Source organism: Amblyraja radiata, chromosome 4 (assembly GCF_010909765.2).
Source record: "Amblyraja radiata isolate CabotCenter1 chromosome 4, sAmbRad1.1.pri, whole genome shotgun sequence".
NCBI classification, from domain to species: domain Eukaryota; kingdom Metazoa; phylum Chordata; class Chondrichthyes; order Rajiformes; family Rajidae; genus Amblyraja; species Amblyraja radiata.
Genome location: NC_045959.1, coordinates 121010690 through 121031438, shown reverse-complemented (window position 1 = coordinate 121031438; position 20749 = coordinate 121010690). Strand labels below are relative to the sequence as shown.

The following is a 20749-nucleotide window of genomic DNA, read 5'->3' as shown; positions in this document are numbered from 1 at the left end:
GGGAAAAGATTTAATGGGAAACTGAGGGGTAACTTTTTCACACAGAGGGTGGTGGGTGTATGGAACGAGCTGCCAGAGGTGGTAGTTGGTATGTTAGCATTCATAGCAAAAGGATTTGAGTATAGGAGCAGGGAGGTTCTACTGCAGTTGTACAGGGTCTTGGTGAGACCACACCTGGAGTATTGCGTGCAGTTTTGGTCTCCAAATCGGAGGAAAGACATTCTTGCCGTAGAGGGAGTACAGAGAAGTTTCACCAGACTGATTCCTGGGATGTCAAGACTTTCATATGAAGAAAGACTGGATAGACTTGGCTTGTACTCGCTAGAATTTAGAAGATTGAGGGGGGATCTTATAGAAAGTTACAAATTCTTAAGGGGTTGGACAGGCTAGATGCAGGAAGATTAAAACTCCTGATGTTGGGGAAGTCCAGGACAAGGGGTCACAGTTTAAGGATAAATGGGAAATCCTTTAGGACCGAGATGAGAAAAACATTTTTCACACAGAGAGTGGTGAATCTCTGGAATTCTCTGCCACAGAAGGTAGTTGAGGCCAGTTCATTGGTTATATTTAAGAGGGAGTTAGATGTGGCCCTTGTGGCTAAAGGGATCAGGGGGTATGGAGAGAGGGCAGGTACGGGATACTGAGTTGGATGATCAGCCATGATCATATTGAATGGGGGTGCAGGCGTGAAGGGCCGAATGGCCTACTCCTGCACCTATTTTCTATGTTTCTATCTGTAGATGGGTTATGCATGCAACCTATAATGTAGTTACCTCATCACCACTAACCACGCCCCATCATATTAGTATAACTGTAGTATCCTCCCTTTGTTCCTCCCACTAGGTTCCAGTACGCCTGAAGGCTGGATGCAGTCAGTGCTGGGACGTGTGTGCCATGTGCTATAATAAACTACCAGTAAAGGTTACAGTGTGTCAGTAATCACTCCTTTACACTATCCTTCTAAATTCCCGTGAATACAAGCCCAGTCGACCCATTCTTACATCATATGTCAGTCCCGCCATCCCGGGAATTGTTGGGACATGTTGGCTGGTGTGGGCTAGTTGGACTACTGGGCCTGGTTCCGCGCTCTATCACTCTGGGACAGATGCTGTCTGATCTGCTGAGTCCCACGGACACTTTGCTGCAGATTCCAACATCTGTATGTCCAGAGCAAGGCCTGCTGCTGTTTCCTGGAACAATACTGCTGTCCACAATAGTCATTGTGTAACTACTAACCACTGCGATCATTACCTGAGAGACTGAGTGTCTTGAGTCTGAACTCCATCCCGTAGAGAATGACAAAACACAGACCGCTGTCCAGTTTCCGCGCCTCATCTGGGTATCGATCAAAATCCCTCGAGTTCTTCCCAGGTCGAATTTCTTTAATTTCCCGTATATCAACTGCACGGAACAGAAGAGAGACTTTGTGAAGCATCGAAACATGGAAACATCAGGGACAAAGCTTGTGATTGTTGCTCTTCAACATGTCTCCAGTCACACTTACAAACCTCCACACATGCACAACAGCAAGCATCATGTCAATAGACAATAGGTGCAGGAATAGGCCATTCGGCCCTTCGAGCCAGCACCGCCATTCAATGTGATCATGGCTGATCATCCACAATTAGTACCCCGTTCCTGCCTTCTCCCCATATCCCCTGACTCCGCTATCTTTAAGAGTCCTATCTAGCTCTCTCTTGAAAGCATCCAGAGAACCTGCCTCCACCGCCCTCTGAGGCAGAGAATTCCACAGACCATTGTCTGAAAAAGTGTTTCCTCTTCTCCATTCTAAATGGCTTACCCCTTATTCTTAAACTGTGGCCCCTGGTTCTGGACTCCCCCAACATCGGGAACATGTTTCCTGCCTCTAGCGTGTCCAAACCCTTAATAATCTTATATGTTTCAATAAGAATACCTCTCATCCTTCTAAACTCCAGAGTGTACAAGCCCAGCCGCTCCATTCTCTCAGCATATGACAGTCTCTTATAAACTTCCACAAATGCATGACAGAAAGCATTCCTGTCTGCCAACCAGTTCTCTATCCATGTCCATACCTACCCCCAATACCATGTGCTCTAATTTTGCACACTAATCTCTTGTGTGGGATCTTGTCAAAGGCTTTTTGAAAGTCTAGATACACCACATCCACCGGCTCTCCCTTATCCATTCTACAGTGTCCTCCATAATGTTTGGGACAAAGACCCAGCATTTATTTATTTGTCTTTGCACTCCACAACTTGAGATTTGTAATAGAAAAAATCACATGTGGTTAAAGTGCACATTGTCAGATTTTATTAAAGGGTATTTTAATACATTTTGGTTTCACCATGTTAGAAATTACAGCTGTGTTCTCCAGAGATGCTGCCAGGTGGGACTAGCGTAGATTGGGGATTTTGGTCAGCATGGGCAAGTTGGGCTGAAGGGCCTGTTTCCGTGCGGTATGACTCTATGATTTGCTGAGTACAGGAAGAAGATGAAGCACGTAAACAGGCTCTTCAGTCCACCCTGACAAAGATGGCCCATCTACGATAACTTGGTCGGCAAGGATGTGATGGGCCGAAGGGCCTGTTCCTGTGCTGTGTGACTTGAGGACTCTGGTCCAAGGGATGTCACCCCCCAGATGTCTGTGTAACCGACTGACCGAGGAAGCTCACTGAATCAAACTATTGTCTCCCCAACACAACTGGTGGCTCAGTGCCAGAGACCCTGGTTCCATCCTGACCACGGGTGCTGTCTGTACCCAGTTCACCTTCTCCCCATGGCCTGCGTGGGTTTTCTCCGGGTGCTCCGGTTTCCTCCCTAGTGTGTGTAGGATAGTGTTAGTGTACGGAGGTCGCTGGTCGGCGCAGACTCGGTGGGACGAAGGGCCTGTTTCCAGGCTGTATCTCTGAAGTAAAGTCTAACAATCAATATCTTAGATGTTGATGTACGTGGAGTACAGCTCTTCCCCCACTCTCTCTAATGGCCTCTTTGCTTGACTTATTTTCTGTGCTTTTTATTCCAAGTAATACAAGGCTTCAGTGGTACAAAGGTGTGCAGACGGGCAGGTGTGCAGGTGTGTGGGTGGGCAGGTGTGCAGGTGTGTGGGTGGGCAGGTGTGCAGGTGTGCAGACGGGCAGGTGTGCAGGTGTGCAGGTGTGTGGGCGGGCAGGTGGGCAGGTGGGCGGGCGGGCAGGCAGGCGGGCAGGTGTGTTGGCGGGCAGGTGTGCAGGTGTGTGAGCGGGCAGGTGTGCAGGTGTGCAGACGGGCAGGTGTGCAGGTGTGTGGGCGGGCAGGTGGGCAGGCGGGCAGGCAGGCGGGCAGGTGTGTTGGCGGGCAGGTGTGCAGGTGTGCAGACGGGCAGGTGTGCAGGTGTGTGGGCGGGCAGGTGGGCAGGCGGGCAGGTGGGCGGGCGGGCAGGCAGGCGGGCATGTGTGTTGGCGGGCAGGTGTGCAGGTGTGTGAGCGGGCAGGTGTGCAGGTGTGCAGACGGGCAGGTGTGCAGGTGTGTGGGCGGGCAGGTGGGCAGGCGGGCAGGTGGGCGGGCGGGCAGGCAGGCGGGCAGGTGTGTGGGCGGGCAGGTGTGCAGGTGTGCAGGTGTGCAGACGACAGGTGTGCAGGTGTGCAGGTGCGTGGGCGGGCAGGTGTGCAGACGGGCAGGTGTGCAGGTGTGCAGGTGCGTGGGCGGGCAGGTGGGCAGGTGGGCGGGCGGGCAGGCAGGCGGGCAGGTGCGTGGGCGGGCAGGTGTGCAGGTGTGCAGACGACAGGTGTGCAGGTGTGCAGGTGTGCAGACGACAGGTGTGCAGGTGTGCAGGTGTGCAGACGGGCAGGTGTGCAGGTGTGCAGGTGCGTGGGCGGGCAGGTGTGCAGGTGTGCAGACGGGCAGGTGTGCAGGTGCGTGGGCGGGCAGGTGGGCAGGTGGGCGGGCGGGCAGGCAGGTGGGCAGGTGCGTGGGCGGGCAGGTGCGTGGGCGGGCAGGTGGGCGGGTGGGCAGGTGGTGCAGGTGTGTGGGTAGCAGGTGGGCAGGCGGGCAGGTGGGGCGGGCGGGCAGTTGCGTGGGCGGCAGGTGTGTGGGCGGGTAGGTGGGCAGGCGTGTGGGTGTGTGGGTGGGCAGGTGGGCAGGTGTGCAGGTGGGCAGGTGTGCAGGTGGCGGCTGGCTGGTGGGCGGCGTGGGGGCGGGTGGCGGGTGGGCAGGTGGGCAGGTGTGCAGGTGGGCGGGTGGGCAGGCGGGCGGGTGGGGCGTGCGGGGTGGGCGGGCGGGCGGGCAGGTGCGTGGGCGGGCAGGTGTGTGGACGGGCGGGTGGGCAGGCGGGCAGGTGGGCAGGTGGGCAGGTGTGTGGACGGGCAGGTGTGTGGGCGGGCAGGTGTGTGGGCGGGCAGGTGTGTGGACGGGCGGGTGGGCAGGCGGGCAGGTGGGCAGGTGGGTGGGCAGGTGGGCAGGCGTGTGGGCGGGCAGGTGGGCAGGTGGGCAGGTGGGTGGGCGGGCAGGCGGGCAGGTAGGCAGGTGCGTGGGCGGGCAGGTGTGTGGGTGGGCAGGTGGGCAGGTGCGTGGGCGGGCAGGTGTGTGGGTGGGCAGGTGGGCAGGTGGGTGGGCAGGCGTGTGGGCGGGCAGGTGGGCAGGTGCGTGGGCGGGCAGGTGTGTGGGTGGGCAGGTGGGCAGGTGCGTGGGCGGGCAGGTGTGTGGGTGGGCAGGTGGGGCAGGTGGGGCAGGTGGGTGGGCAGGCGTGTGGGCGGGCAGGCGGGCAGGTGCGTGGGCGGGCAGGTGTGTGGGTGGGCAGGTGGGCAGGTGCGTGGGCGGGCAGGCGGGCAGGCGGGCAGGTGGGTGGGCAGGTGGGCAGGTGGACAGGTGGGCAGGCGGGTGGGCAGGTGGGCAGGTGCGTGGGCGGGCAGGCGGGCAGGTGGGTGGGCAGGTGGGCAGGTGGACAGGTGGGCAGGTGGGCGGGCAGGTGGGCAGGTGCGTGGGCGGGCAGGTGGGCAGGTGCGTGGGCGGGCAGGTGGGCAGGCGTGTGGTTGGGCAGGCGGGTGGACAGGTGGGCAGGTAGGCAGGTGGGCAGTTGGGCGGGCGGGCAGATATGTTTGTGCAGTTCTCAGGCCACAGCTGCTGTTCATACAATAGACCTCGCTGTTCCAAGTGTAAAGTCCATCTACACTGTAGCCAAGGTCACTTCACTCTGACCAATAGCCTTTTCAAAATCCACTTCCTATCTCAAATAGAAGAGGCTTTGTTGACAAAGTCTGGCCAATGGGTCGTGGTGCTGACACACGCAAACGTCCAAATGTCCAGATCTCTGCTCCTCAGCTTGTCTCCAGTGACTCCACAGTGGGTGGGGGAGGAGGGGAGACAGGAAGGGGGGGGGAGGGAGTATGGAGGGGGACGATGATGAGCTGATTGTCAACGTGCAGTCCCTGTACAATGTCAGGAAGTGACCGGGAGGGGGGTGGTCAGTGAATGGGGAAAGGCGGTGACCAACGGAAACCTCTGGGTCACTACATCCTGTCTCTGTCTCCAGCACTGCAAACCATCGCAAAGCAACGCTGGCCAGGCTGCATCTGGAGTATAATCAGCAATGTTTAGCATCATATCTGAGGAAGAATGTGTCGGCTCTGGAGAGGGTCAAGAGGAGCTTTACAGGAAAGGAACTGCAGATGCTGGTTTAAACCGAAGACAGACACAAAAAGCCGGGGTAACTCAGCGGGGCAGGGAGCATCTCTGGAGAGAAGGAATGGGTGACGTTTCGGGTCGACACCCCAGGAGTGAGTGGGTTAACATATGATGAGCGTTTGTCAGCACTGGGCCTGTGCTCGCTGGAGTTTAGAAGAATGAGGGGGGGACCTAATTGAAACGTACAGAATAGTGAAAGGCTTGGATAGAGTGGATGTGGAGAGGATGTTTCCACTAGTGGGAGAGTCTAGGACTAGAGGTCACAGCCTCAGAATTAAAGAATGGGAGGAGATGAGGAGGAATTTCTTTGATGTCAAAATCGTTCACAAACAGCACAGATCTCTGCGTAACTCCAAAGGTCACAGACATCGAGCCTGAATCACAATCCACGACAGCCCTCTGTCTTATAACGTTGAGATTAGTTTCAGTTCAGTTTAGTGATACTGCGTGGAAACAGGCCCTTCGGCCCACCGAGACTATGCCGACCATCGATCGCCCACTAACACTAGTTCAGTTTAGAGATACAGTGTGGAACCAGGCCCTTCAGCCCACAGAGTCCGCACCGACCAGCGATCCCCGCACACTAACACTATCCTACGCACACTAGGGACAATTTACACTTTTACCAAGCCTATTAACCTACAAATCTTTGGAGTGTGGGAGGAAACTGGAAAACCCACGCGGTCACGGGGAGAAGGTACAAACTCCATACAGACAGCACCCGTAGTCAGGATCGAACCCAGGTCTCTGGCGCTGGGAGGCAGCAACTCTACTGCTGCACCACCGTGCCGGACAATAGTAAGGCAGATGTGAGTACGCGGGATTCCGTCAACGTTTATCGTCTAAAACCCATCGCCAGAGACTCAATGGTGTTACAGATTACACACAGACACAGAGACACAGATTACACACAGACACAGAGACACAGAGACACAGACACACAGAGACACAGAGACACAGACCCAGAGTCACAGACACAGAGACACAGACACACAGAGACACACAGACACAGATTACACACAGACACAGACACAGAGACACAGAGACACAGAGTCACAGAGACACAGAGACACAGAGACAGAGAGACACAGAGACACAGAGACACAGAGACACAGAGACACAGAGACACAGAGACACAGAGACACACAGACACAGATTACACACAGACACAGACACAGAGACACAGAGACACAGAGTCACAGAGACACAGAGTCACAGAGACACAGAGACACAGAGACACAGAGTCACAGTCACATAGAGACACAGAGACACAGAGACACAGAGACACAGAGACACAGAGACACAGAGACACAGACACACAGAGACACAGAGACACAGACCCAGAGTCACAGACACAGAGACACAGACACACAGAGACACACAGACACAGATTACACACAGACACAGACACAGAGACACAGAGACACAGAGACACAGAGACACAGAGTCACAGAGTCACAGAGTCACAGAGACACAGAGTCACAGAGTCACAGAGTCACAGAGACACAGAGACACAGAGACACAGAGACAGAGTCACAGAGACACAGAGACACAGAGTCACAGAGACACAGAGTCACAGAGACACAGAGACACAGAGACACAGAGACACAGAGACACAGAGTCACAGAGACACAGAGACACAGATTACACAGAGACACAGAGACACAGATTACACACAGACACAGATTACACAGAGACACAGAGACAGATTACACACATAGTCACAGAGTCACAGAGACACAGTCACATAGACAGAGACACAGAGACACAGAGTCACAGAGACACAGTCACATAGACACAAACAGTGATAAAGTATGGGAAAAGGCCCTTCGGCCCAACTTGCCCACACCGGCCAACATTTCCCATCTACACTCTAGTCCCACTTGCCTGCGCTTGGTCCATATTTCTGCAAAACCCACCACCCTCTGTGTGAAAAAGTTACCCCTCAGAGTTCCTATTAAATCTTTTCCCCTTCACCTTGAACCAATGTCCTCTGGTCCTCGATTCACCTACTCTGGGCAAGAGACTCTGTGCATCGACCCGATCGATTCCTCTCATAGAAGGATAGTTCACAAGTTCACGTTATAGGGGTAGAATTCGGCCATTCGGCCCATCAAGTCCACTCCGCCATTCATGGCTGATATCTGCCTCCTAAACCCATTCTCCTGCCTTCTCCCCAGAACCCTCGACACCTGTTCTAATCAAGGCCTCCACAGCCTCTGTGGCAATGAGTTCCACAGATTCACTACCCTCTGACTAAAGAAGTTCCTCCTCACCTCCTTTCTATAAGAGCGCCCTTTAATTCTGAACAGAAGGATATCAGTGCGCTTGGAGAGGTGCGACTGATGTAAGTGGAAGGTGAGGATGTCGAAACATCAGGAAGTAGAGCTTGTTTTCGTTGGACTGGGACTCGCCTGATACAGAGGAAACTCACTAGATTTATCCGGGCTCCACATCAACGCAGGAGGTGAAATAGGACAGAAAACCAGGCTGGATGTTCACACGACAAACTGCAGATCCCGGATCCTCTGTAGAACATACACAATAGGTGCAGGAGTAGGCCATTCGGCCCTTCACGCCAGCATTCCCATTCAATATGATCATGGCTGATCATCCACACTCAGTACCCTGTTCCTGCCTTTTCCCCATATCCCTTGATTCCGTTAGCCCTAAGAGCTAAATCTAACTCTCTCTTGAAAACATCCAGTGAATTGGCCTCCACTGCCTTCAGTGACAAAGAATTCCATCGATTCACAACTCTCTGGGTGAAAAAGGTTTTCCTCATCTCAGTCCTAAATGGCCTACCCCATATTCTTAATATCTAGATTAAGATCTTCCTATCCACACAGTGCTTGGTGGATGGGAAAGGTTTAGAGGGAAGGTAGACACAAAATGCTGGAGTAACTCAGCGGGACAGGCAGCATCTCTGGAGAGTAGGAGGACTGGGTGACGTTTTAGGTCGTGACCCTTCTTCAGACCCTTCCTGACCTGAAATGTCACCCATTCCTTCTCTCCAGAGATGCTGCCTGTCCCGCTGAGTTACTCCAACTTCTTGTGTCTATCTTTGGTTTAAACCAGCATCTGCAGTTCCTTCACAAACAGGGTATGGAGGGATAGGGGCCATGGCAGCACAAAGGCCCAGCGGCAGAGTTGAAACATGGTAATGACCCATCAATATAATCAAAGACCAGTCACACCCTGGCCACTCCCTCTTCTCCCCTCTCCATAGGGCAAAAGGTACAGAAGTGTGAAAACGCACACCTCCAGATTCAAGGGGAATTTCATCCCAGCTATTATCAGGCAACTGAACCGTCCTCTCACCAACTAGAGGGGGTCCTGACCTCCCATCTACCACATTGGAGACCCTCAGACTATCTTTAATCGGACGTTATCTAGCACTAAACGGCTCGATTATAATCATTTAATGTCTTTCCGCTGACTGGTTAGCACGCAACAAAAGCTTTTCACTGTACCTCGGTACACGTGACAATAAACTAAACACAAAACCATCCCCCCCCCCCATCTCTCTCCCTCCGTCACTCCCCCCACCCCCCACGTCCAGGGCCAGTGTTACTCGTCCCCACAGCGCTGGTGGTCACAGCCCCGGCCCCAGTCTGTCCGCACTCCTCATCATCATCAAAGCCGCTCTTCATCCTCACTCCGGCAACACTGTGGGTTCTTGTGAAAATAAACCTCTGTGCTGAGACTCTGCAGCTCACACCATCGCCTGTGTGAGGCTCTGTGTGTCACAGCCAGGCTGCCCACAGCAACACTCCCTGCACAGAGCCCGCCACCAGCCTCACACACACGTGGAAGTCTAGAGTCACACACGCTGAACACACAAACACACACACACACACACACACACACACACACACACACACACACACACACACACACACACACACACACACACACACACACACACACACACAGCTGGCCTGACCGACACGTCCACTCCAAAACTATACGCCACCTTCCATGTTCTCCACAGATGCTGCCTGACCCGCTGAGTTACTCCAGCACTCTGTGAAACTCAGCGGGTCAGGCAGCATCTGTGGAGAACATGGATAGGTGACGTTTCACAGAGTGCTGGAGTAACTCAGCGGGTCAGGCAGCATCTGTGGAGAACATGGATAGGTGATGTCCAGACTGGGGTGAAGACCAGACTATTGGATGTGCGGAGGTTTGCTGATGCATCTTGGAGAGCTGCCAGAGGGTGAAGAATATCCATCAACATGACCTTGGTCCAGACGGAGAGAACAACCCACACACGCGGCCATTGCCAAGGGGATTCCCACGCTCAGACCGTACTCCTTCAGTGAACAGACTCATACAGTCTCGATCCAAACCCTCACCCACCCCTCACTCCACAGATGCTGCCTGTCCCGCTGAGTTCCTCCAGCATTTTGTGCCTATCTCCGGTGTAAACCAGCATCTGCAGTTCCTTCTCACACATATTGTTTGAGTTTAGTTTCGTCGTGGCTTGCTACAGCAACTTGAGCGTCCAGGAGCAGAAAAGAATGCAGAAAGTTGTGACCACTGCCCAGTCCATCATCGGCTCTGACCTCCCCACCATCGAGGGGATCTATCGCAGTCGCTGCCTCAAAAAGGCTGCCAACATCATCAAGGACCCACACCATCCTGACCACACACTCATCTCTCCGCTGCCATCAGTTAGAAGGTACAGGAGCCTGAAATCTGGAACATCCAGGTTCAGGAACAGCTACTTCCCCACAGCCATCAGGCTATTAAACTCACCATCAAACAAACTCGGAACTATAACAGCCCATTGCACTTTATCTGTTTATTTATGTGTATATATATATATATATATATATATATGGTCTATGTTATATAGACACACTGAACGGTTCTGTATTTATGCTTACAATATTCTGTTGTGCTGCAGCAAGCAAGAATTTCATTGTTGTATCTGGGACACATGACAATAAACTCTCTTGACTTGACTTGCCTTTATTGTCCCGTGTACCGAGGTACAGTGAAAAGCTTACATACATGATTACAAGACAATACATGATTATAATCGAGCCGTCCACAGTGTACAGATACATGATAACGGGAATAATATTCAGTGCAGGATAAAGTCCAGTCAAGTCCAATCATAGATAATCCGAGGGTCTCATATTGTGATACAGCATGGAAACGGGCCCTTCGGCCCAACATGTCCATGCCGACCAACATGCCCCATCTACACTAGTCCCACATGCCCATGTTCGGCCCATATCCCTCTAAACCTTTCCTATCGATGTCCAAGCATCAACCTATTAAACATTACTACCTCCAAATAGACTCTGAACTGCCTCGACCAGGGATCATTGCATTAGACTTTACACCACTATTTTCCATGGAGATTTGTTTTTTTATATATAAATACAGTGAAGAAAGCGAATGGCATGTTGGCCTTCATAACGAGAGGAGTTGAGTATAGGAGCAAAGAGGTCCTTCTGCAGTTGTACAGAGCCCTAGTGAGACCACACCTAGAGCATTGTGTGCAGTTTTGGTCTCCCAATTTGAGGAAGGACATTCTTGCTATTGAGGGAGTGCAGCGTAGGTTCACCAGGTTAATTCCCAGGATGGCGGGACTGTCATATGCTGAGAGAATGGAGCGGCTGGGCTTGTACACTCTGGAGTTTAGAAGGATGAGAGGGTATCTCATTGAAACATATAAGATTGTTAAGGGTTTGGATATGCTAGAGGCAGGAAACATGTTTCTGATGTTGGGGGAGTCCAGAACCAGGGACCACAGTTTAAGAATAAGGAGTAAGCCATTTAGAATGGAGATGAGGAAACACTTTTTCACACAGAGAGTTGTGAGTCTGTGGAATTCTCTGCCTCAGAGGGCGGTGGAGGCAGGTTCTCTGGAAACTTTCAAGACAGAGCTAGATAGGGCTCTTAAAGATAGCGGAGTCAGGGGATATGGGGAGAAGGCAGGAACGGGGTACTGATTGGGGATGATCAGCCATGATCACATTGAATGGCAGTGTTGGCTCGAAGGGCCGAATGGCCTACTCCTGCACCTATTGTGTATTGTCTAATACAGAACGTTTTGTCGTTGTTTATTACAGTTTTATAGAGCACTATATTTAAATATCTGTTGTGCTGCTGCAAGTAAGAATTTCAATATTCATCTTTGGACAGATGAGGATAAGCCACTCTCGACTGTTTAGCAACTCTGTAAAGCTGCAGAGACATCGTGCAGAGGTCCTGGTTGGACGTGGCATCTGCAGAGATGCTGTGAGAGAAGTTCCTGCTTCATTGGAGTCACACGTTGAGGAAAAACCTTTCCACCCAGAGAGTGGTGAATCTGTGGAATTCTCTGCCACAGCAGGCAGTGGAGGCCAATTCACTGGATGACTTCAAGAGAGAGTTAAGGGCCTGTCCCACTTACGCAACTTTTTCGGCGAATGCCGGCACCCGTCGTAGGTCGTTGCAGGTCGACGAAAATGTTCAACATGTTGAATATCCAGCGGCGACCAGAACAAGGTACGACTCTATGGGCGACTACTCACGACCGTACAGGCTTCACCCCGCGACATGTCGACACGTGACGCCTGTACGGTCGTGAGTCGTCTCCTCAGTCACCCAAAGAGTCATAGCGTCTTTCTGGTCGCCGCTGGATTTTCAACATGTTGGCAATTTTCGGCAACGTATGGCGGGTGCCGGCAATCGCCGAAAATGTCGCGTAAGTGGGACAGGCCCTTTAGATTTAGCTCCAAGAGTTAAAGAAATCAAGGGATATGGGGAGAAAGCAGGAATGGGGTACTGATTGTGGATGATCAGCAATGATCATATTGAATGGTGGTGCTGGCTGGAAGGGCCGAATGGCTATTGACTATGTTTCTAGGAGTGGTCCACGTCCACCACGGCAGTTTGAGGGGTAGAGTGTAGCCGGCCGCTTGGTAACAGAGGCACTGTTGTAGGAGAAGGTGAGAGAGTATGGACTGGAGAATGGATTCTCTGTGAGTGCTTGCAGACACCGTGAATGTTGGAATCTATCTGGGCAGCTGGTGCTCAGCAGTCAACATTGTGAGCCACAAGTAACTGGGCAAGATCAACACAGCAACAACACACAGCCCTGTAGCCCGAACCAGCACGGAAACAGGCCCTTCGGCCCACCCAGTCCGTGCCGACCAGCGATCCCCGCACGTTAACACTATCCTACACACACCAGGAACAATATTACATTTTAACCAAGCCAATTAACCTACAATAACCAACCTTACTTTGGAGTGTGGGAGGAAACGGAGCACCCGGAGAAAACCCACGCAGGTCACGGGGAGAACGTGCAAACTCCGTACAGACAGCACCCGTAGTCAGGATTGAACCGGGGTCTCTGGCGCTGTGAGGCAGCAACTCTACCACTGGGCCACCATGACGCCCGTGACGTGGACGCTCCCACAAGCTCCACGCTGCTGTGGCCGGAGCGGAGATGAGATTGTGCCAATGGCAACATCATCACAGGCCTCGCTGCCACCGGTCAACACTCCGTCTCCTGACGTGCAACGTGTATGGCAGCACTCTGGCCAACTGCCCAATGCACAGGTCATTCAACCAGAAACAAACCACTCAGAGTCACAGAGACACACAGAGATACACAGAGACACAGAGACACAGAGACACAGAGACACAGAGACAGTCACAGAGACACAGAGTCACAGAGACACACAGAGATACACAGAGACACAGTCACAGAGGCACAGAGACACAGAGACACAGAGACAGTCACAGAGACACAGAGTCACACAGAGTAACACGGAGACATGGAGACACAGAGTCAGAGTCACACGGAGACACACGGAGACACAGAGACACAAGTCACACAGACACAGAGACACAGAGACACACAGACACAGAGACACAGAGTCACACAGAGACACAGAGTCACACAGACATGCAGTGTAAGAACAGGCCATGTGGCACAACTTGCTCACACCAACCTACATATCCCATCCACACTAGGTCCCAACTTTAGGGGTGGCGTAGCGGTAGAGTTGTTGCCTCTCAGCGCCGGATACCCGGGTTCGATCCTGACTACGGGTGTTGTCTGTACGGAGTTTGTACGTTCTCCCCGTGACCTGCATGAGTTTTCTCCGAGATCTTCGGTTTCCTCCCACACTCCAAAGACGTACAGGTTTGTAGGTTAATTGGCTTGGTGTAAATGTAAAATTGTCCCTAGTGTGTGTAGGATAGTGTTATGTGCGGGGATCGCTGGTCGGTACAGACTCGAAGGGCCTGTTTCCACGCTGTATCTCTAAACTAAACAACCTCCTCTGGCAGCTTGTTCCATGCACCCACCACCCTCTGTGTGAACAAGTTGCCCCTCGGGTTCCTATTAAATCTTTCCCCTCTCACTGTAAACCCATGTCCGCTGGTTCTCGATTCCCCTACTCTGGGTAAAAGACTCTGTGCGTCTATCCTGTAGAGTGGGTTTTTAGGAGGCCTTTACATGGGCTCATGGATGTGCAGGGCATGGACGGGTATGGATGTCGAGGAGAGGACATTAACTTGGCATCATGTTGGCCAGGTATAACGTGGACTGCTCTATATTCTATCTCCATCTCTCTGCAATGCCACGCAACGCTCTGCTGCTGTCAAATATTACACTTTAGAATTTACAGATAGGGCGCGGAAACAGGCCCTTCGGCCCACCGAGTCCGTGCCGACCAGCGATCACCGCACACTGACACTATCTTACACCAAGGACAATTCACATTTATACCCAAGCCAATTAACCTACAAACCTGCACGCCGTTCGAGTGTCTGGGAGGAAACCGAATATCTTGGAGAAAACCCACGCAGGTCACGGGGAGAACGTACAAACTTCGTACAGACAGCGCCCATTGTCGGGATCGAACCCGTGTCTCTGTTGCCGTGAGGCAGCAACTCTACCGCTGCGCCACCGTGCTGCCCACAAATGTCTCACATGTTCTTTGTACCTGTAGCAACTTGGGCGGCTAAGCGGGTAGATCAGGTGCCTCACAGAGCCAGAGACCCGGGTTTAATCCTCACCTCGGGTGCTGTCTATGTGGAGTCTGCACGGTCACCCCGCCACCACAAAAGTAATTTATGTTCAGATTGGCTTCTGACTGTTGTCTGAGTCCATGTTTCTGTGAAGCTGCTGCAAGCAAGATTTCCTTTGTACCTGTACCTTAACTGTACCTGCACCTCACCTGTACCTGCACCTCACCTGTACCTCACCTGTACCTGTACCTCACCAAACTCGCCCATCTGACAATGGACTTGAACTTTTCCACTGTGCCACATCACAGACAGGAAGTCCAAAGGGGCTTCTCACTACTGGCTACGTCCTGGGTCCGAGTTGGATTCACGGGAGGTTGGTCTAGGAGGGGAGAATGCTCCTCAAACTGCGGAGCATCCTGGACAATACAGCTCACCCCCTCCATGACACACTGGTCAACCTGAGGAGTACCTTCAGCAACAGACTGGTTCCACCGAGATGCAGCACAGAACGCCACAGGAGATCCTTCTTCCCTGTGGCTATCAACTGTACAACTCCTCCCCCTTCTGTCGTGGGGTAGACTGAGACTGACCTCCCCTCCCCAATCTTTGCTCATCCCCAATCCTTTCCACTCGTCACTTGCATTCCATGTTTCATGTATTTTGTGTTTTATAACTGTTGGTCGATCAATATCCCTCCTGGGATAAATGAAGTTCTATCTTATCGAGTCGTATCGTATAACTATTTTGCAGTAACGTTGAAGGCTGAAGGTGATCCTGCCATTTGCTGCCTGTTGTGCTGAGTTCCTCCAGCATTTATTGTCGTCCTTGTGAATGAAGACAATGCTGATTTGATCATTTGCTCTCCAGCCCCGGCCCCACCTCTCCATGTCCTCACCGCTGAGCGATGACAAATACTGATGAACTCAGTCACAACGGGACCTTGCTTCACCACAACCAATTACAGTCTTTATGTGTAGGAAGGAACTTTAAGCCACATGCTGGTTTAAACCGAAGATAGACACAGAGTGCTGGAGTGACTCAGCGGGTCAGGCAGCATCTCTGGAGAGAAAGAATGGGTGACGTTTTGGGTCGGGTCTGAACAAGGGTCCCGACCTGAAACGTCACCTATCCATGTTCTCCGCAGATGCTGCCTGACCCGCTGAGTTACTCCAGCTTTTTGTGTCTATCAAAGGTGGAGCCCACCAGGGATGCCTGTGGTACGAGTGTTAATGAGTTATACACACATTCTGTATTATACATACAGGCCATTCTGCTGTGTGTAACCTGTCTATGACGTGGACATGTGGCTGAGATATTCCCAGGCTTCTCTGCAAACCCAGTTTCTCTGGGCCCTGGCGTTCAGGGATGAGAGAGACTTGATGCTTCCTGTCGGAGCGACTTCCTCACACAACACGGACATTCCTGCCTCCCTCGTCAATACACAAATATAACTCCTGGGCATTCTGAAGCACCTTGCCCTCACCATTGACATGTGTTATAGACAATAGACAACAGGTGCAGGAGTAGGCCATTCGGCCCTTCGAGCCAGCACCGCCATTCAATGTGATCATGGCTGATCATCCCCAATCAGTACCTGCCATCTCCCCATATCCCTTGACTCTACTAGCCGCGAGAGCTCTATCTAACTCTCTCTTAAATCCATCCAGTGAATTGGCCTCCACTGCCCTCTGTGGCAGGGAATTCCACAAATTCACAACTCTCTGGGTGAAAAAGTTTTTTCTCACCTCAGTCTTAAATGGCCTCCCCTTTATTCTAAGACTGTGGCCCCTGGTTTTGGACTTGCCCAACATTGGGAACATTTTTCCTGCATCTAGCTTATCCAGTCCTTTTATAATTTTATATGTTTCTATAAGATCCCCCTCATCCTTCTAAACTCCAGTGAATACAAGCCTAGTCTTTTCAAACTTTCCTCAAATGACAGTCCCGCCATCCCAGGGATCAGTCTCGTGAACCTACGCTGCACTGCCTCAATCACAAGGATGTCCTTCCTCAAATTAGGAGACCACAACTGTACGTAATACTCCTGATGTGGTCTCACCAGAGCCCTATACAACTGCAGAAGAACCTCTTTACTCCTATACTGAAATCCTCTTGTTATGAAGGCCAACATTCCATTAGCTTTCTTCACTGCCTGCTGTACCTGCATGCCAACTTTCAGTGACCGGTGTACAAGGACGCCCAGGTCTCGCTGCACCTCCCCCTTACCTAACCTAACCCCATTGAGATAATAATCTGCCCCCTTGTTTTTGCCACCAAAGTGGATAACCTCACATTTATCTATATTATACTGCATCTGCCACGCATCTGCCCACTCACTCAACCTATCCAGGTCACCCTGCAACCTGCTAACATCCTCTTCACAGTTCACACTGCCACCCAGCTCTGTGTCATCCGCAAACTTGCTAGTGTTGCTCCTAATTCCCTCTTCCAAATCATCAATATATGGTAAACAGTTGCGGCCCCAACACCGAGCCTTGCGGCACTCCACTCGCCACTGCCTGCCATTCTGATAAGGGCCCGTTCACTCCTACTCTTTGCTTCCTGTTGGCCAACCAATTTTCTATCCATGTCAACACCCTACCCCCAATACCATGTGCTCTAATAGATCAGACATGATTGAATGGCAGAGTAGACTTGATGGGCCGAATGGCATAATTCTGCTCCTATTCCTTATGACCTTATACTGTGTAAGATATCCAATCGCTCTGCAAGTCTGGATTGTGAAAGACACTGCCCATTGATCTTGAATTGATTAGTGGTCTGCTACATTGCCAAAGGTATCCTGTATCTGCACACTGCAAATGGATCGATTGTAATCATGTATAGTCTTTCCGCTGACTGGCTAGCACACAACAAAAGCTTCCTCCCACACTCCAAAGACGTACATGTTTGGAGGTTAATTAATTAATTAGCCAGCACTGCCATTCAATGTGACCATGGCTGATCATCTAAAATCAGTAGGTAGACAAAAATGCTGTAGAAACTCAGCGGGTGCAGCAGCATCTATGGAGCAAAGGAAATAGGCAACGTTTCGGGTTGAGACCCTTCTTCAGACCCAAAACGTTGCCTATTCCTCCTGTCCAGAGATGCTGCCTGACCCGCTGAGTTGTGACTATTTGTGGCTATCTTCAGTCCAGTGCCGATGTCACACCCAGCCTGTGCATGTGTTCCACCGACGCCTGGCACAAGATCACAGCTTGTATTTGGTTTAGAAAAATAGTGGGTGAAAGTTCCTCATCAGCAGAGCAGAGGGAGAGAGAAATAACTGGAAAAACAAATGAGTTCAGTAATGAAGGAACTCTGTGGCTGTGACCTGTGTTGGGTGGGTTGGGGCCTTCACCCTTCTCCCTCCCCCCTCCATCCCCCCTCGCTCCCTCCCCTCTTCCTCCCTCTCCTTTGGGGAGAAAGCAGGAACGGGGTACTGATTTTAGATGTTTAAGAAGGAATTTCAGATGCTGGAAAATCGAAGGTAGACAAAAATGCTGGAGAAACTTAGCGGGTGAGGCAGCATCTATGGAGCGAAAGAAATAAGTGACGTTTTGGGCCGAAACCCTTCAGCATTTTTTGTCTACCTTACTCTTCAATATCTCTAGTTTATCTCTCTCCTGACCCTCAGTCCTAAGAAGGGTCTCGACCAGAAACGTCACCCATTCCTTCTCTCCAGAGATGCTGCCTGACCCGATGAGTTACTCCAGCACTCTGTGAAATGTCACCTATCCATGTTCTCCAGAGATGCTGCCTGACCCGCTGAGTTACTCCAGCACTCTGTGAAAAGTCACCTATCCATGTTCTCCAGAGATGCTGCCTGACCCGCTGAGTTACTCCAGCACTCTGTGAAACGTCACCTATCCATGTTCTCCACAGATGCTGCCTGACCCGCTGAGTTACTCCAGCAGTTCCTTCCTACACATCTATATTTAAGAACATTTTCCCTGTGGAATGCACTTCCTTCCCACAGACAGGTCTGGAGACCACGGAGTCAACAGTTGGAGAAGAGACTTCCTTTGCAAATATTGATGATCTGATTCAAATATGTAAACAAGTTATAACGAGAAAAATATACCCAAACATTGCATCATCACCGTTTCTAAATGAACCAATTAAAACCCCTTTTTTCCACTATTTTTATCATTGGTAGCTGAAATCTCTTACGCCCAAGAAAAGCTACAAATAAAACAAAAATTAAGCTTCTCACGTAGATGCAGAGTCACACAGCACAGAAACAGGCCCTTCGGCCCAACTCATCCATGGTAACCCAGATGCCCCATCTAAGCCAGTCCCATTTGCCCACATCCCTCCAAACCTTCCTATCCATGTTCCTGGCCAAATGTATTTTCAAAATTGTTATTGTACCTTTTGGTTTAGTTTACAGCATGGAAACAGGCCCTTCGGCCCACTGAGTCTGTGCCAACCAGCGATCCCCGCACACTAACACTATCCTGCACACACTAGGGACAGTTTACCTTTAAACCAAGCCAAGTAACCTACAAACCTGCACGTCTTTGGAGTGTGGGAGGAAACCGAAGATCACGGAGAAATCCCACACAGGTCACGGGGAGAACAAATTAATGTATTCCTCTATAATATCCTTGAGAAGCAATACTCTTCACATCAATCAACATTTAATGATTGGTTTTGCCCAGATACCCTGTTCACTGTCAGTTTTCTATAATGAGCATTGGCTGATCAGCCTGATGTAGGAAAGATGTCATTGAGCTGGGAAGAATGTTGAGAAGATTTATGAGGATGTTGCCAGGACTAGGGGGTGTGAGCTACAGGGGGAGGTTGAGTAGGCTGGGTCCCTATTCCTTGGAGTGCAGGAGGATGAGGGGAGATCTGATAGAGGTGTATAAAATCATGAGGATAACAGATAGGATAGATGAGTCTGTTGACTCCGTGGTCTCCAGACCTCCTCTATGGACAGAGTAGGGGAATCAAAAACCAGAGGACATAGATTTAAGGTGAGAGGGGAAAGATTGAAAAGGAACCTGAGAGGCAACCTTTTCACACAAAGGGTGGTTGATGTATGGAACAAGCTGCCAGAGGAGATAGTTGAGGCAGGGACGATAACATAATTTAAAAGATACTTGGACAGGTACATGGATAGGACAGGTTTCGAGGGATATGGGCCAAACGCAGGCAGGTGGGGCACGATGGTCGGCATGAACAGGTTGGGCCGAAGGGCCTGTTTCCATATTGTTGACTCTGACTCCGTGATTATGATGAAGGTTAATGAGGTGGATGTTTCTTCAATGGCCTATCAGCAGTAGCTGATGCTGTTCACGGACATCTCTGGCCAGTTTCCATGCCGTTTGACTATGACTACAACTCATAAATCCCGAGGTGATTGGAGCAGAATTAGGCCATTCGGCCCATCAAGTCTATTCCACCATTCAATCATGGCTGATCTATCTCTCCCCCTCAACCCCATTCTCCTGCCTTCTCCCCATAACCCCTGACACCCGCACTAATCAAGAATCTATCTATCTCTGCCTTAAAAATATCCACTGACTTGGCCTCCACAGCCGTCTGTGGGAAAGAATTCCACAGATTCACCACCCTCTGACTGAAGAAATTCCTCCTCATCACAATTCAACAATTTAAACATTTTGTACGTTCTCCCCGTGACCTGCGTGGGTTTTGTCCGGGTGCTCCGGTTTCCTCCCACACTCCAAAGATGTGCAGGTTTGTAGGCTAATTGGCTTTGATAAAATTTGTAAAATGTCCCTAGTGTGCGTAGGATAGTGCTCGGGTGCAGGGATCGCTGGTCGGCGCGGACTCGACGGGCCAAAGGGCCTGTTTCCACGCTGTATCTCTAAACTAAACTCGAGTATGTGAGTCCGGGGGGGGGTGTAGGATGACTAAGTGTAGTGGGATGGTAAACATGGTGCAAGGAAATGCTGGTAATGGTGGGAGTGCCTGAGATTATCTACATTCACGGCCCGGTGATTAGTGAATTAAGATTCTGGTTTTAAAAAGTCAGGTCTCATTTTGATTCATGAGTGCATTTGCTTCAGAAAATGTAGTCACATCCTCTCATAACCTTTGTTTAAGAAAGAACTGCAGATGCTGGAAAATTCAAAGGTAGACAAAAAATGCTGGA

General features: G+C 51.1%; 1 protein-coding gene across 2 annotated transcripts in view; it reads right to left on the bottom strand.

Annotated features, from left to right (window-relative positions):
- Positions 1-20749, bottom strand: part of LOC116972541 (1-phosphatidylinositol 4,5-bisphosphate phosphodiesterase gamma-1-like) — a 127882-nt gene that overhangs the window by 95741 nt on the left and 11392 nt on the right. For both annotated transcript variants that reach the window (XM_033020365.1, XM_033020366.1), the window contains exon 2: positions 1252-1401. In XM_033020365.1, coding sequence (XP_032876256.1) covers positions 1252-1401 — 150 coding nt within the window. The remainder of the gene's footprint in view (positions 1-1251; positions 1402-20749) is intronic.